Here is a 16798-nt window from a genome sequence, read left to right on the forward strand (position 1 = left end):
TCCAGATCACTGGTTAAGTACCAGTGCCTAGAAAAGGCCTTTCCTGACTCTACCTACTTATCAGTGACTTCCTCTTCCCCCAAAACTCTTTTGTATATACTTATCTGGGTACATCTTCTCCCCTTTCCCCCATAGGATGTAAAATTCTCATTTGCAGGGACTATTTTTTTTATCTGTTTTTGTGACTCCAGAGCCTCAAATAGCATCTGACACACAGGATTATTCCCAACATCTCTTAATTCTAGTGCCTTCCTTTATTAATGACTTCCTATTTATGCTCCATATATACAACATGTTTGTACATATTTGCTTCTTGTTGCCCTCCTTAGACTGTGAGCTCCCCGAAGGTAAGACTATCTTTTGCTTCTTTTGTATCCTCATGCTTAGCAAACAGAAGACACTTAATATTTAACACTCCATCTGAGTTTCTGAGTTTGGTAACTCGAGTAAACAGTCACCCCCAAAAAATCATTTTGGGGGACTACAAGAGGTTGTACTGTCATTCTAAAGGCATGAAAATTTAAAAATCTGTACCAAAGGGATAGCTAGATGGCTCAGTGGATAGAGACCCAGACCTGGATGCAGGAGGTCCTGGGTTCAAATCTAGCCTCAGATACTTCCTAGCTTTGTGACCCTGCACAAGTCACTTAACACTACTTGTCTAGCCTTTTCTGCTCTTCTGCCTTGGAAGCAATATACAAAATTGATTTTTTTAAAAATTATTTCAGACTTGCTGTGTACATACTACACAGTTACTCAGGCAATATATCGCCCCACCTCCAGGAGAACATAAGCGTCTTGAGGGCTAGGTCTGTTTCATTTTTGTCTTTGTATCCCCAGCACCTAGCACAGGGCTAGGCACATATAAGAACCTTAGCAAATGCTTGTTGAATTCAATTGAATCACTATGAAAAGCAAATTCACATTTTCCAGTAGACTGTAAGGAACCCAAAATTAGTCTGAAAGAGGAACATTTTCCATAATGTAGATCAATTTCTCGTTAAGGCCTTCTCCAAATTAAACTGATAGAGCACTTGGTTGCTGCTGCAGGCTAAATTCCTCCATAAACATACATGGTGGATAAAGTTAACAACATATAATTAAAGTGATTTAATAAGCCCATTTGTGCCATGTTCTAAGTGGTGTCATTTAAAAGCACTTTAATAATTTGATGGGCAATATTTGCCCTTCATCCTATTGAGTAAAGTAATTATTTTTAAACACATAAATGAGAAGTGCAAAGAGCCAGGGTATGATGTTGAAGGAAGTTATATAACCACGTATAATTCTTCATACTAGCTAAAGGTTTTATAGCACTTCAAGCAAAGTGGAGCTCTTTGTAAGACAGAGATTAGTTTAATAATAAAATATTCAGCATCTGAAGTGAACAGTTACTAAGTTGAGAAATGTGTCCCATGGTCCATGAAGAGAGACATTTCCTGACAGACTCTTTGTGGACCAGAGCTTTGGCAGCCCCATCAAGATTTCTGGGAATCTTAGTGTCTTCAGACCCCTCTGTAATGAATGAATAACCTGATTTCCTACCCTTCTGTCCCTCCAGGTGAGGCCATGTCACCCCCGCTTGCAGGCCTGGCTCAGGCTCAGGATGTTGGCCTAATCTAGTCACTGGGAAAATGAAAAGAAAGTCTATAGAGTCAATTCTCTGCTGGCTTAGGATCACATCAGCCTTCCTTTTGGTTCCCAAAGACCTCTCTAGGCCATTCCTTTGCAACCAAACAGGTCTTACTCCATCTCCCACACCGTGTGCTATAATCCTACGCATTTATCTTCTTCCCTTGTGTCTAAATCCCTCCCTGGTACCCCTACCTCATACTCCAATTGGTCTGGGCCTAGAGTACAGACCTCCTATCCCCAGCCCTCCTAAGAACTGAAGCCGTGGCCTACTAGTATGTTAACCCTTTTGGAGAGGCCCTACACCTTGCTTTCACACCTCCCTACTGTCAACTACCTATCTGCTAAGACACTTCCCTGTTGCCATTGTAACTCCTAAATATTAACTGCCTATCTTCCTAAATTTCCATAGAATTCATTCTACCATCCTTCTTTAATGGCACACCTACCAACTAGACTTCCTCTGAGCATGTTCTCTTGGGCTTCACCTGAATTTCTTGCCATGCCCTCATGATTAGAATGGACTGGAGAATTGAAAGTCCCCATGCTGGTCTCTACAGTGTTCACTGAACATCTTTCCCTTTCCCTAACATCCCCCTTTCCTTGACTGCCTGGATCACAACTGCACAAGAATCCTTTGGCCTGGGCTGCCAATATGAGCTTTCTTGTATATAAAACAAACCTCGTAATTTAGCTGGTTTGTTACTTTTCAAAACTACCCCCTGCTGAAAAGAACTTACCAGCCACATTCCTATGCCTGCCAGTTCATTTTCCAAGCCAAGACTTTGAAAAGGTCTCTGAAAAAGTCCTACCTGACAAGAAGCAATAAACCAATGGCAATAGATTGACTTATTAAGCAACAACAAAAAGAAGGACAAGCTCTCCAATTCAATGAGCATTTATTAAGGAACTAAAGGACATTGTATTGGTGGTGAGAAAGCCAAAAGAAGAAACAAACCAGGCTCAACCTTTCAAAGAGCTTCCCATTAACCTAGAGTAACTCCTAATATCTGGGAAGAATCATATGAACTAGTACAGATCCCAAAAGGCAGAACCAAGAGAACAGAACAAAAGACTCAAAGACTTCAACAAATAAATGTGAAAGGAAGATCAAACAAAATCAAACTCTGAAAAAATAATGAAGGAAGTGGAGAAGAGGCAAGGACCCACACACACCCTTCCTCCTGTACACAATGTCTGAGGCAGTCTCAGTAGTGGATGTTTTTGAAATCCTTTTCTTTGTCACCAGAGAGGATTTATTTGGGGAAAGGGAGAGGACAGAAATGATGGACAAAAGGCATCAATAAAGTGTTTTTTTTTCTTTTTAATAGATTGGTGGTAAGAAAGCAGAAGTTACAAGCATGGATCCCCCTTTATAGGAGTTTTATGTTAAAAGGCAGAAAGAGAGCAAGAGTTTGAAAACACATCAGGGTCAAATTGTTAGACTGGGGGAGTTATGATAGTATTTATTGGCTAAGGGGAAGGAGTCAGTAATTAAGGGGATGGTGAATATAATCCTTAATAATCACAACAATTCACCTTTTGAGAATAGGCACAAAATTTGGATGATGGTAATGATAATATAATATTACAAGCTCACATTTACAGAACATTTGACAATTTATAAAGCATTTTTCTTTTCTTTTTTTTAAACCCTTACCTTCTGTCTTAGAACCAATATTATATATTGGTTCTAAGGCAGAAAAGTAGTAAGGAAGGGCTAGGCAATGGGATTTGAGTTACTTGCCCAGGGTTACACAGCTAGTGCCTGAGACCAGATTTGAATCCAGGACCTCCTATCTCTAGGTCTGACTCTCAAACCACTGAGCCACCTATTTGCCCCTATAGAGCATTTTTCCCCACAAAAGCACTCTCAATGGGAAACATAAGTGTTACTTTCCCTCCTTCCCAAAACTAAGACTCAGAATTGGTGGATCTTGCTCATGGTCATCCAGCTAACCAGTTTCAGAGCTGTATTGCCTCTTATCAAATCATGAGTTAGAAAGCACATATAGTGGCCCAAGTCTATGGTTGTGTGCATTTTGTGATTTCTTTGAGCATCATTCAGTAGCTCAAAAGTAGAAATGGAAGAGACCAATGGCAGAAGGTTGGGGGTTACCAGGCTAGAGAGAGCAGAAGATCAAGGAGACAAAAGATTCAGGAATGAAGAACACATTACTGAACTAACCAACAGGAGGATAAAGGCTACATAAGGAAGAAAAGTGAAGCCAGAATACAAGAAGAAATGCAACAGAGAAGTCAAATTTGTTATGCCATTGAATATAAAAGCATTCATGGATTCTTCTCACCAAGTAATTATTAAGTTAATTAATAAGGGATAAAATGATTCTCTGAAACCTTTCCCAAAGATAACGTGACACAGTAGAACCAACAATATCCAGGAAACCTTTGAAATATTCTCAAATTGAAAAACTTGAGGTGAAAGGGAGAAAAACCCTTCAAAGGGAGACCTGCATTTTAGATCTCATTTTGGCACTAACTAGCTGTTTGACACTGGATAAATTGCTTAATCTCTCTTAGCTCATGTTCTCATCTATAATATGAAGGGGGAAAGCTAGAGAGCCTATATGGTTCCTTCCAAGTTTGACCACATGGTTCTGTGATTCCAACAGTGAGAAAGTGAGGTCAGGATTCTGAATGAGGGGATTCATTATTAAAGAGTAGTCTTACAATTCCTATCTTCTAAATAGGCTGGAAAAAATAAGGAAAGGCTTCTCCTTATTTAACTGTTGACTTGTAAAATTAATAGAGCAGAAGAAATTCCTGCATTAGAACTGCTGAAGTCTTCTGGGATCCTGTTCAGAAATGGAGAAGTCATTTTCTTTTGGACAGGAGAAATAAAGAAGGGGCCCCTGAAAAGGGCTACAAAACTGTGCACACCCTTTGATTCAGTAATAATTAGGTCTATATCCCAAAGAGATTTTTTTAAAGGGAAAAAGAGCTATTGTACACAAGTATTTCTAGCAGATCTCTTTGTGATAGCAAAGAATTAGAAATCAAAGAGATGCCCATCATTTGGGGAATGGTTGAACAAGCTGTGTTAACATTTGTAATGGAAAACTTGTACTATAAGAAATGATGAACAGAATGATTTCAGAAAAACCTGGAAGGAGCTACATGAACTGATGCAGGAAATAAGCAGGATCAGGAGACAGTACACAAAAGAGCAACACTGTATGAAGATCAATTGTGAAAGACTTAACTATTTTTAGCTATTCTCAGCAATGTAGTGATACAAGACAATGCTGGAAGGCTTATGACAAAAAAAAGTGATATCTGCCTCCAAAGAAAGAACTGACAGAGTCTGAATACAGATTGAAGCATGTTATTTTTTTACTGTATTTCATTTATGTATATTTTTATTTGGCAGTTTTGGTTTTACATGAGTATTCTCTCACAACATGATCAACATGGATATGTTTTATGTGATTATAAGTGTAAAACCCAGATCAAATTTCTTGCCATCTCAGGGAGGAGGGAAGGAAGGAAAGCATTTTACAAGAAATGTATGTTAAAAATTGTTACTGCATGTTGTAATGGGAAAAGGATAGATAGGATAAGATTTAAGAGAAGTGGAAGGCTGTCTAGGCATATACTAGGAACTCAAGGGAAAGGATTTTAGCAGGCAGAAGGCAGAGGAGGAACAATCTGGAAGTGACAACTGCTAGAGAGACTTGACTTCCTAGGGCTCCCTGTCCAGGAATGGTGGAGGATCAGAGCTCATCTACCTCACCTGACTGTGGAGAAGGAGTATAACCCTAATTCATCTTTGGAGGTACTCTATTTACCTGGGAAAAATCTAGAAAAGGATCTGACCATACTTGTTGTGCTTTTCAGAAGGTTTATCTAAAAAAATTCTGTCAGACTGGCTTTGAGGTTTTACCTCAGGGGTCAGGCCCTCTGGGGTGAACTTAGCCAATGGAGTTCATTCATAACAGTTTTTGGAGACAGCTTTTGGGGAATAAATCAAACCAACTACTGAGGGTCATAGATAGGTAGCTTATTCGGTTTAGGGAGCATCTAGATAGAAATAGGGAGCTAAGTTAGCCAAAAGATCAGAAGGCTCCCTCTTGTGAGGGACATAGAGAATTGTGGAAAATGAGCTAGATCCCTTAGAGTTAGGGACCCCTTGTTCTGATCCTGAGTCTGTATTCTCTCTTAAAATAAAAGAGATACTGGTGTTTGTTCTTTTTAATAATAGTTGACTCCAAGGTGTTAGCACAACTGGCCCAGTGAGAGAAAGTGATTCAGTTTCACTCTCACTAACCAGAGGTTAGAATACCTGGCTGGGTATATTCAGGGAGATCCCTGAGTAGATCTACCACTATCCACATCTGTGGGTCTCTCCCCAGATTCTTTTCTTAATGTACCTGGTGTGTGAACTAAATATTTAAAGGGACCTCCAATCCAAATCTGGAAAATTCACCTAATGGGCATCACAGCCTTGTGTCTTAATGTGCCAGCATGGCAGGCAAGTTTCTTGATAGGCAGAAGTCAAGAGATAGGATGTGTCGAGCCTGCAGTAAAACCCTACTCAATTACAAACTCTTTGGGGAACAGTTTGTGAATTGGTCTCTCTGCCATTTTTTGTCTTATGAAAGAAGCTCTCTCACTGGTGAGTCACCCCAGACTTACACGGCCATTGGGGTGGCAGGCACCATACTGGGCTGGGAATTTGGGAACTTGGATTCTGGCACTGGTCCCTTCATGAACACAAGTCCACTCTGTAGCTAGCCTTAATTTGTCTGGCCTAACTATGTAGTTAGCTGGGCTCCTGTGCTGCCATTTGTGAAATGGACCAGGGCCCATTGGGAATCTAGGACTCAATGAAGCAGAAGCAACATGGCCAGAGACTTTGGGTAGTTAGGCTAGTAACATCATCTTCTTTCTCTATTTTTCTCTTTACTAATAAATAGTTATAAATTTAGTCTAAAATCTCCAAGATCAATTTTCACTTATTGGAAAAAAATAAAATATTAAATAATTTTTAAAAGGGGCTATTTAGAGAGGGTAAAGCCACTGTTACTTTTTTTTAAAGTAACATGATAACAAAGTAGTTTGATTGTAAAAAAAAATAAGCTATTTTTGAGATGTAAAGTGTGGCAGAATACAAATAATGTTTCCCAAAGAACAGAGTGTCTCAGATATTTTAGTGCAGTTTTAAGCTATTAAAACTAAAGAGTGTACTGAGACAATTGGGACACCCTGCATAACCACAACTTTTATCATAGAGGAGTTTGCTTGTCTTTGTCTGGGTTTGTTTGATGTGTTAAATCTGAATTTAAAGATTGGAAAAGTACGCAAATAGCCAAAAGACATAAAAGTTTATCAGCATGGGGAATTCTTTAGGTGTCTGGATATTCAAGCAGGCATCTCATCTATGACTCTCCTCAATAAATCCTAGGGTGTTTGAGGTGACAAAGGAGTAAGAAAGAGGCATGCATTGGGAGATGTGGGAAATGAGAGGTAGAATGGAGTAAATTATCTTATATAAAAGAGGTAAGAAAGAGCTTTTATAATGAAGGAGAAAATGGAGAAATGAGTGCTTGAACTTTAGTCTCATCAGAATTGGCTCAGAGGAAAGAATATACATATGCAACTGGGTATAGAAATATATCTTGCCCTATATGGAAGAAAGAGGGGAAGAGGAAGGCAGAAAAGTGTACAAATTAGGGAAGATAGTGGTCAGAAGCAAAAATGAAAGCAAGAAAGTAGAATAAACACGAGGGAAGCTAGGATGAAAGGTAATATATAGTAATCATAATGGTAAAAAAAACATTTTTACAAGTCTCTTTAATAAAGGGATCATCACTCAAATACAAAGAGAAATGTATGTACAAGAATACAAGTCATTCCTCAATTGATAAATCATCAAAGGATATGAACAGGAAGTTCTTAAACAAAGAAATTAAAGCTATCTAGTAGTCATGTGAAAAAATGATCTACATCACTGTAAATTAAAGAAATACAAATTAAAGCACCTCTGTGGTACTACCCCACACCTATTAGATTGGTTATTATGAAAAGAAAACTTACAAAACTTGGATTAGGATACTAATGCACCTTTGGGGGATGGTGAACTGATTCAAGCCAATCTGAATCCATGCTGAAAAGACTATAAAACAGTATATACACTTTGAGCAGCAACACCATTTTTAGGTCTCTGTCCTGTATAGTTGGAAAATCTTGAACCCCTAAAAAATACATCACACAAAATTCTTTTCTGAATTACCTAGAATACTTTTCCTTTTGTCTACATTTGCATGGTCACAGTTTGTATAAGTTCTGAGGCTGTATGCAAGGCAGCTCTGCCTCATTCTTCTTCTTTTGCTCTGGCAAGCAGGCTAAATAGCTAGGTCTCTTACTTTAGTTACTATTAACAAAATTTTATTAAATATAATGCTTAATTATTGGATATTAATTTTAAAATCCACAGTGCCATAAGGGTTAAATTAAGGAGTTCAACAAAGTGAGAACGGTTTAACAGAAACTTTGTTTAATAAAAGAAAGAAGTATAGATAGAAAGATAGAAAAGAGGAAAGAGAGATTATTAAACTTATACCCTATAACTATACCTAAAATTCCTAATAACTACCTAAAATTTACTAAAACTATCTCCGTCTTCTCAGGACAAGTTCTTCTGTCTGGCACACCAGGCCCAATCTATTCTACTCTATATATTATTCACTAACTACCTAACTCCCTTCAATAATAGACAGCCACCACTCACTCACTTCTTCAATCATTTTCAATAGAAGCCCAACTGTCAGTAGCCAACTGCCAGTAGCCCCTTGCCTCAGCGACAGACCTCCTGCTATCTGGAGATCCCAGAGGCAAAAGACCCACAACTGTCAGTAGCTGCTTCCTTATCTCCTCACTCACCAACTGTCCCCCTAACTTCCTTTCCAAGGGTCCACTACTTCCTCTGCTCAGTCTTGGCCTCCCTGGTAACAGAATCTTCAGCTCTGACTCACTGGCTCCTGTCAGTTCTGATCTACTTAGAAATATTGCTCTCTAGCCTTTTAAGGAGACAGGAAGAGATTAAGAAAATCCCTTTAACAATCCCAAAGAGATTTTTAAAAAGGAAAATTATATGTACAAAAATATTTATAGCAGGGGTTTTTTGTGGTGGCAAAGAAATGGAAAGTGAAGAAATACTTATCAAAAGGGGGATGGCTAAGTAAGTTGTGATATATAATTTTGATGAAATACTATTGTGCTATAAGAAATGATGAGCAGAAGGACTTCAGAAATAGTTAGAAAGATATACACAAACAGAAGCACAGTAAAATAAGCAGAACCAGGAGAACATTGTGCAAAGTAACAGCAACATTGTATGATGAACAAGTGTGAATAACATTCTCAGTAATACAATAATCCAAGAGAATACCAAAGGACTCATTTATGAAAAACACTAGCTGCTTCCAAAGAAAGAGCTGATGGAGTCTGAATCCAAACCAAAGCATTCTGTATTTCTCTTTATTTCTTTGTTTTTTTTCTGTTTGAATTTTCTTCTACAAAACAATAAATCTGGAAAAATGTTTTACATGATTTTACATGTAAAATCTAATCAGATTGCTTATTATCTAAGCAAGGGTGGAAGAGAGGAAGGGAAGGAGAAAATTCAAGACTTAAAATTAAAAAAACAAACATTAAATATTGCTTTTACATGTAATTGGGGAAAAATAAAATATTTAAACAAGGAGAAAGAAAAGAAAGATACAGAGGGCCTTCAAACACTAGTATTAAAAAGCTTTAGGGAAGAATTAAAATGTTTTTGAGAATAAATTCTGGCATGGTAGACAGCCAGGATCCTAATTTAGAGAGAGATTTTCAAAATCAAGCAACATTAATAGAATTAATTTGATTGACTCTCTGGGATCTGGTTCTCTCTAAAAATATTTAGCAAGAGAGGCAGCTAGTGGATAAGAGTGCTAGGCCAGAAGTAAGGAAGGCCTGAGTTCAAATCATGCCTCAGACACTTACAAGCTGTATGATCCTGAGCAAGTCATTTAGCCACTTTATGCCTCAGTTTCTTCATCTGTAAAATGAGGATAATAATAGCACCTCCCTCCCAGGGTTGTTGTGAGTTTCAAATAACATGATAATTTTAAATCTTTTAGCACACTGCCTGGCACATAGTAAGTCCTATATAAATGTTACCTATTATTATTATTGTGTTAATTTTACTGTGATTCCAGAGTAAGAGGAGAAAGCAAGGGAAGGCAGAAAGAGAGAAAAGAACAGCAGGAAGACGAACAAGGTGAAGCACTTGGGTCTCTAGAGACAGTGTGCATTTCCTAGCATGATGGCATGGTCCTAGGGTTCCTGACAAAAATATATAAAGACACTCAGGACAAAGTCTCAGGAGATCTGAGACTATGATCTCAAGAAGGCATAATCACAAGGAAGCATCTAGAAGTCACCTGACAAAACTATAGTTGCACTCATTATGTTTCTGTTTCATAAACCAAAATACCCTTCTCCAGCCTCTTCTGATTAGAATGTAAGCTCTATGAGAACAGGGGATTCCTCTTTTTGTATTTGTAGCCCTAGAAATTAGCATGGAGCCTAGCCTAGAGTAAGATCTTAAATGCTTATTCATTCATTTATGAGACTTTGATAGAATAAAGGGCTTCCTCTCTAGAACCTCTGGACCAGGGATTCCTTAGCTAGGGGTATTTTAGACTTCCAAGGAGTCCAAGTCTAGATTTTTGTGGATCCTTAACTTGGATGGTAAAAAAATTTTTTTTAATTATTTCTTTATATTCAGTAACTTCTATATGAAATTTTATATTTCTTTCAATAATTTTTTTAAAAACACCTGAGAAGGGGGCCCATAGACTTCACTAGTCTATCAAAAGGGGTCTATGTCACGAAGAAAGAGTAAAAGGCCCCATTCTAAACCAGTTTCCTAGCCTTCAAAAAGCCCAACACTTTGGAAGTCTATAAAAATGGTCTGGTTGAATAAAGAAATCATTTTTTCTTCTCACTCTGCTTTCTTTTTCTCTTCTGGTTACTAATGAATTCAATTCCACAAATATTTAGGGAGTGTCCATCATAGGCAAAGAAAACTGTAGACACCATAAAAAACTGCAAAGATGATTAGGACACATAAAGTGCTTATTCCAGCAGGAGAGACAAGTTCACTATAAAAAAAGTAAAGGTCTGGAGAAATGTACACTTGATAGGCTTTAAATAGATTCCTCCTAGACTGGATGGGGGAAAATACCTTTCACCTTTCTCAGTTGACATCCTGGAGGCCATCATATTTTCTCTTCCTATCTCTCTGACCATTCCTTTTCAGTCTCCTTTGCTGGATCCTCATCCAAGTTATGTTCACTAACTATGAATATCCCCTAACACTATTCTAGGCCCTTTTTCCTGGCCCTTTTCTTCTTTCCCTTTAGGCTCTCTCACTGGATGGTCTCATAGCTCCCATGGATTCAATTATCCTCTCTATACAGAAGACTCAACCCTCTTAAGGATATCACCAACTAGATGGCGCATGAGAATCTAAAATCTATTATGTTCAAAAAAGAATTAATCTTTCCATTCCTCACTGCCAAGGACACCATCATCTTTCCTGTCATCCTAGTTAGCAACCATGATACCATCACCAATTCCTCATGCCCAATTGTTGGCAAATTTTGTTATTTCTTTCTCCACATCTTTCACAATATTCCATGTTCTTTACTCACAGAGTTGCCAACCTTGTTCTGGCCTCATCATCTCTCATCTGAACTATTATTTGAGGCACCTAAGTGGTACAATGACTAGAGTACTGAGTCTGGAGTCAGGAAGTTCAATCATTTTTTTCATTTGTGTCCAATCCTTTGTGACCCTATTTGGGGTCTTCATAGCAAAGACACTGGAATGGTTTGCCATTTCCTTCTCTAGTTCATTTTAGATGAAGAAAATGAGGCAAACAGACATAGGTGACTTGGCCACAGTCACTTAGCTGGTAAATACCTGAGGTCAGACTTGAACTCAAGAAAATAAGTGTCCCTGACTCCAGGCCAACCACTCTATCTGCTGCACCACCACACTGCCCTATAATCAGAAAACCTAAGACACACATACATACACACACACAATTTGTCCAAAAGATGTAGGCTCACTGAGGGCAGGGATTGTTTTTGTTTTTCATTTTTCTATCTAGAGCTTAGCACAATGCATGTCACCCAGCAAGAATGTAATAAAGGCTCATCAATTAATTGATTATTGAGTAATTATCTCTCCTTTAGTGTCTCTCCCAGAAACAGATTACTCAGCCGATTGGACAATGGATCCAAGCTAATTCAGCAAATGCTATTTTCTGCTGCTTTTATCATGCATCTGAACCTGCTCATCCTGGCTCTGCTTTCAGGCTTCAGACAAGCTCAAGTAATGGAACACTTAACATATTTTCATTGTTCCCCAAAGCTAGTAATTTGTGTGGACAATAACTTCATACACTGTGATGGTTTCTCTCCAGATTATACTAGAGAAAGTCCATTTTATGACAGCTAAGCTGAGTCCAATAGCTCTGTTAAGATAAAAACCAAGACGTCAAAACGAATTTATAAACTATTGTATAGCCTGATTCCCAGGCATCGTGGGAGCAGCAGTGCATGTCCAAGCCACTTGCCACTGAGTTAAGCATTTCAACAGGGATTAAAAAGAAATAAAGGACCAAGTAAAATGGATCACTTTCTGTATAGAAATTTTATAATGGGGAGTAAATTATAATAAATATTCTTAAGGAGACATTATCTAAATGTAAATGAAAATACAACCAAGATAGACTTAGAAAAATAGAAATACTGTCATCCCAAATAAAGCTCCAGGCCTCAAACTGCGCACTTGGCCCTTTGTCTAATCCAATGCCAGTTGACGAGAAGACAATGGCTAATCTTCAATGTCTGTGCCTGTTAATCTGGGCCTCACAAACACAATTTTAACCACAGCCACTGAAGACTGCCTCAACCCCTTGTGACTATTCCTGCGACTCATGAGCTCTGTTCTTCTCAGGGAAGCCATAGACTCAACCCCAAGGGGTCACTTGCTTTGCAACCAAGTAAAAATGTCATGTATTTGCTTTTGAGCCGAATTTCTTAGTGATAATTAGAGAGGAACAGAATCTAGGCAGAATGCTTTCATTAAAATCAATGTAACTCCTAAGTGAGAAGAGTGAAGACAGTACCTGTCTCTCGGGCTTTGTGTGCTTGAGAGCACATGTTTTTTCTTTTCATATGATTAGGGAATGAGAATCCTGGAGGCCCAAAGTGTAGACACTGATGCAGTCTTCAATCAGGTCACACCTCACTGAAGGTGCCAGAAGCATGAGGGGGGCATGAGCAAAGCCCAAAGTGAGACATACACCCTCCTTTACCATTCCAAACCTCTTTTAGCAAATGAAGTCTCTGAAAAAGGCTAGAATAAGTAATGCAGTAAGAGATTAACTCAGAAGATACTTTTTTTGGCCTGGTGATTTTCCTTAAGGACAAAGAATTTATGAAAGCCAAAATGCCATTTACATTTATGTTTTTACCACCTGTCTCCCAGAAACATTTCACCTTGGCTCTGACAGAAACACACATATAGGTCACCGGCAAAAGGAAACAAAGCATCCTGAAGCCTGATCCGCATGCAGGGTGCATTCTGTAATTCATTTCATTTTTCTAATCACTGAATAGATTGGAAGGGACAGTCATTTGGCACAGGATAGATGGGGAGACTCTGATGTTAACCAACAGAGAGGAAGACAAGTAGAATGAACCAGGGGAATGATTAGAACAGGGTTGCCACAGGAAGAACTCTTTCTGGGATTGTACACTGTGGATGCAGTCTGTTTGTGCTGTGCTGTGTAATAACTAAAATGAGTTTGACAAATATAAGAATGAAAAGATTGTTGTGGTCGCCATTTATAATAATTAACTCTTAAGTCAAAAGGCTGTTAGTAGCTTTAGTAGCTTTATTACAGCAAGGCAGAGATAGTAAAAGGGGAAATGTAGGAAGAAGGTAGAAGATATTGCCTAGTTAAATTAACTAAGTCCATATCCAGTGCCTCACCAAAGAGAGCATCCCACCAAAGACATGAGAAGAGTGAAAAGGCCAATGTCTTCAGCCAGGGTCTCCTCAACCCAAGCGAGTCACCAAAGCCAAACTCCTTGAGCCACCAGCACAGAATCTCCATTGCAGAAGTCCAACACAGAAGAAGTGCCACTTAGAAGAATCCCTCTTTCAGCAAGAGCCACCAAGGCAACACAACCTTCACCAGAATCCAAGATCCAAATCAGGAAACTGAAATTCAAAGCTCACACCCATGAGGCAAAAGACCAAACAAGAACCTCCAGGTCTCAGAAGCTCCCACTTAAATGCAGTTTTCTTCACCCATCAGCATTCCTCATCAGGAATCAATCACAGTCTCCCAATTTGCCTAGCACTGCCCGGGGTGGGGGCAGGGACAGTTCTTACGGTCTTTTAGGGTATGAACTTCCTTTTCTTATAAAAGGTTCTTACTAACTAAGTGTTAATGACTAAGTGTGAAAGGTGGGGACTCCAAGTTCTTGATTTGATTAAGTTAAAATAAACAAAAGGAGCTTAAATTGTCTTTTACAGTAGTTAATAGTTCTTGAACTCAAGAGAATCCATGGAACTTCTGAATGCCCTGAGAACTGGAGTTAGCCTCCATCCAAGGGCCCATCATGGTGCAAGGCTATACCAATGAAAGTCAAGTACCAAGGAGTGTCCCCTCTGCCCCCCCCTTACACACACACACACACACATACATACATACACACACATTACATCTGCTATCCAACCACTAATTATCTTAGCACCAGAGGATGAGTCACCAGACTCTGAACTGTTTTTGCTGAAGCCAATGCCAGAAGGCTCGTGATCTGGTTGGAAGGAGGAGTCATATAAGGAAAATCTGTATCCAAAAACCATTAAAACATTCCAGGATTAGGGCAGATGGGTAGCTCAGTGGATTGAGAGCCAGGCCTAGAGACGGGAGGTCCTAGGTTCAAATCCGGCCTCGGACACTTCCCAGCTGTGTGACCCTGGGCAAGTCACTTGACCCCCATTGCCCACCCTTACCACTCTTCTGCCTTAGAGTCAATACACAGAAGTTAAGGGTTGAAAAATAAATAAATAAAACATTCCAGGATTGCAGGTTCTCACAGGTGGAACGGACACCAAGAAGATGTCAATGGCCAATATGACAAAAAAGGAACATGATAAATGTTGGAAGGAATGTGGGAAAATGGGGATGCTAATATGCTGTTGGTGGAACTGTGAACTGACACAACCACTTTGAAGAGCAATTTGGAAACATGCCCAAAGGGTCATCAAATTGTGTATACCCTTTGAGCCCACAATACCACTACTAGATCTATATCCCAAAGAGATCAAAGAAAGAGGAAAAAGTTCTACTTGTACACAATTATTTATAGAAGCTCTTTGTGTGGTGGCAAAGAATTGAAAATTGAAGGGATACCCCTCAACTGGGGAATGGTTGAACAAACTGTGGTATCTGATTGTGACAAAGTACTATTGTGCTATATAAGAAAGAAATAATGAGCAGAACGATTTCAGAAAAACCTACAGGAACTGATAGAGTGAAGAATAAACAAAACCAGGAGAACATTGTACACAGTAACAGCAATGCTATACAATAGTGGTTCCCAAACTTTTTTGGCCTACCACCCCCCTTCCAGAAAAAATATTACTTAGCCCCCTAGAAATTAATTTTTTTAATGTTAATAGCAATTAATAGGAAAGATAAATGCACCTGTGGCCATCACCGCGCCCCTGGATCGCTGCAGCACCCACCAGGGGGTGGTGGCACCCACTTTGGGAATCACTGCCATACAATGATGAATGCAAGGATCCAGGGCAACTCCAAAGAATTCATGATGATAAAGGCCATTCACCATCATACAAGGAACTGATAGTCTGAATGCAGACTGAAGCATACCATTTTCCCCTTTATTTCCTTCATGAGTCATTTTCTTGTGTGACATGTGTCTTCTTTTGTAACATGATAAATATAGAAATATGTATTACATGATAGCATATGCATAACCTATATCAGATTGCTTGCCACCTCAGTGAATGGATGGGGAAGCAAGGGAGGGAAAGAACTTTGGACAGCAAAATGTTAAAAAAAGCTTCTGCAGGCAATTGGAAATATAATATAATATATAATATGATATGTAAATATAGATAATATATTATATGTGTGTGTGTGTGTCTTTGGTGGGGGGAGAGAATTTCTAATACAACCCCACACACACCTTCTACAAAGGACAATACTGAGGTCCAGGGGATTTGAAAACTGAGGTATTCCAATTATCTCTGACTCAAAATTGAGTTCTTTTTCCACTCCAAAATGCTGCTCCCCACAAATTAGCCCCAAGGACTCTCACATCCTCAGCAATGAAGGAGAACAAGGGTCCTTAACCTTGTTTCCATAAACTTGAGTTTTTAAAAATATATTGAAAGCTGTAATTCTAATATAACTGGCTTTCTTTGTGATCTTATGCATTTTATTTTATACATTTAAAATCACATTTCTGGAGGCAACTAGGTGGCTCAATGGATTGAGAGAAAGGACTAAAGATGGAAGGTCCTGGGTTCAAATCTGATCCCAGATACTTCCTATCTGTGTGACCCTGGGCAAGTCACTTACCCCCATTGCCCTTACTGCTCTTCTACCTTGGAACCAATACACAGTATTGATTCTAAGACAGAAGGCAAGGGTTTTTAAAAAATAAAATAAAATCACAATTCTGAGAAGGGATCTGTAGAGAGTTTCGCTCATTCTTACCTTTCCACTGACTCCTGAAGGCACACTAAACACATATTCTAGCTCAAAGATAACTGCGAATGCTGGATTATTGACCATCTCAGTCAGGCGAATGCGGCTTCTCAAAACCAGAGACTGATTTCTGAAACTGGATTAGAAAGACAACAGATTACGTCAATGGCTCCCACAAGATTATTTTTTTTTCTTTTCCATAATCTACTAGATAAGTAGAAAACACCATGCATGCCACTGTCAGACCAGGCATGGCAGATGCACCCTGGGGCAGCAGTGGGAGCTGGATGGAAATGGCAACTGTTAGGGAAGCAGATGCTAAGACATGTGTGCTGC

At 39.0% G+C, this 16798-nt stretch overlaps 1 protein-coding gene across 1 annotated transcript in view; it reads right to left on the reverse strand.

The window, feature by feature from the left end:
• NPHP4 (nephrocystin 4) overlaps positions 1-16798 on the reverse strand; it is a 180964-nt gene that overhangs the window by 105318 nt on the left and 58848 nt on the right. Inside the window, exon 8 of the mRNA XM_044671236.1 lies at positions 16472-16598. Coding sequence (XP_044527171.1) covers positions 16472-16598 — 127 coding nt within the window. The remainder of the gene's footprint in view (positions 1-16471; positions 16599-16798) is intronic.

This window comes from Gracilinanus agilis, chromosome 3 (assembly GCF_016433145.1).
Source record: "Gracilinanus agilis isolate LMUSP501 chromosome 3, AgileGrace, whole genome shotgun sequence".
Lineage (NCBI taxonomy): Eukaryota > Metazoa > Chordata > Mammalia > Didelphimorphia > Didelphidae > Gracilinanus > Gracilinanus agilis.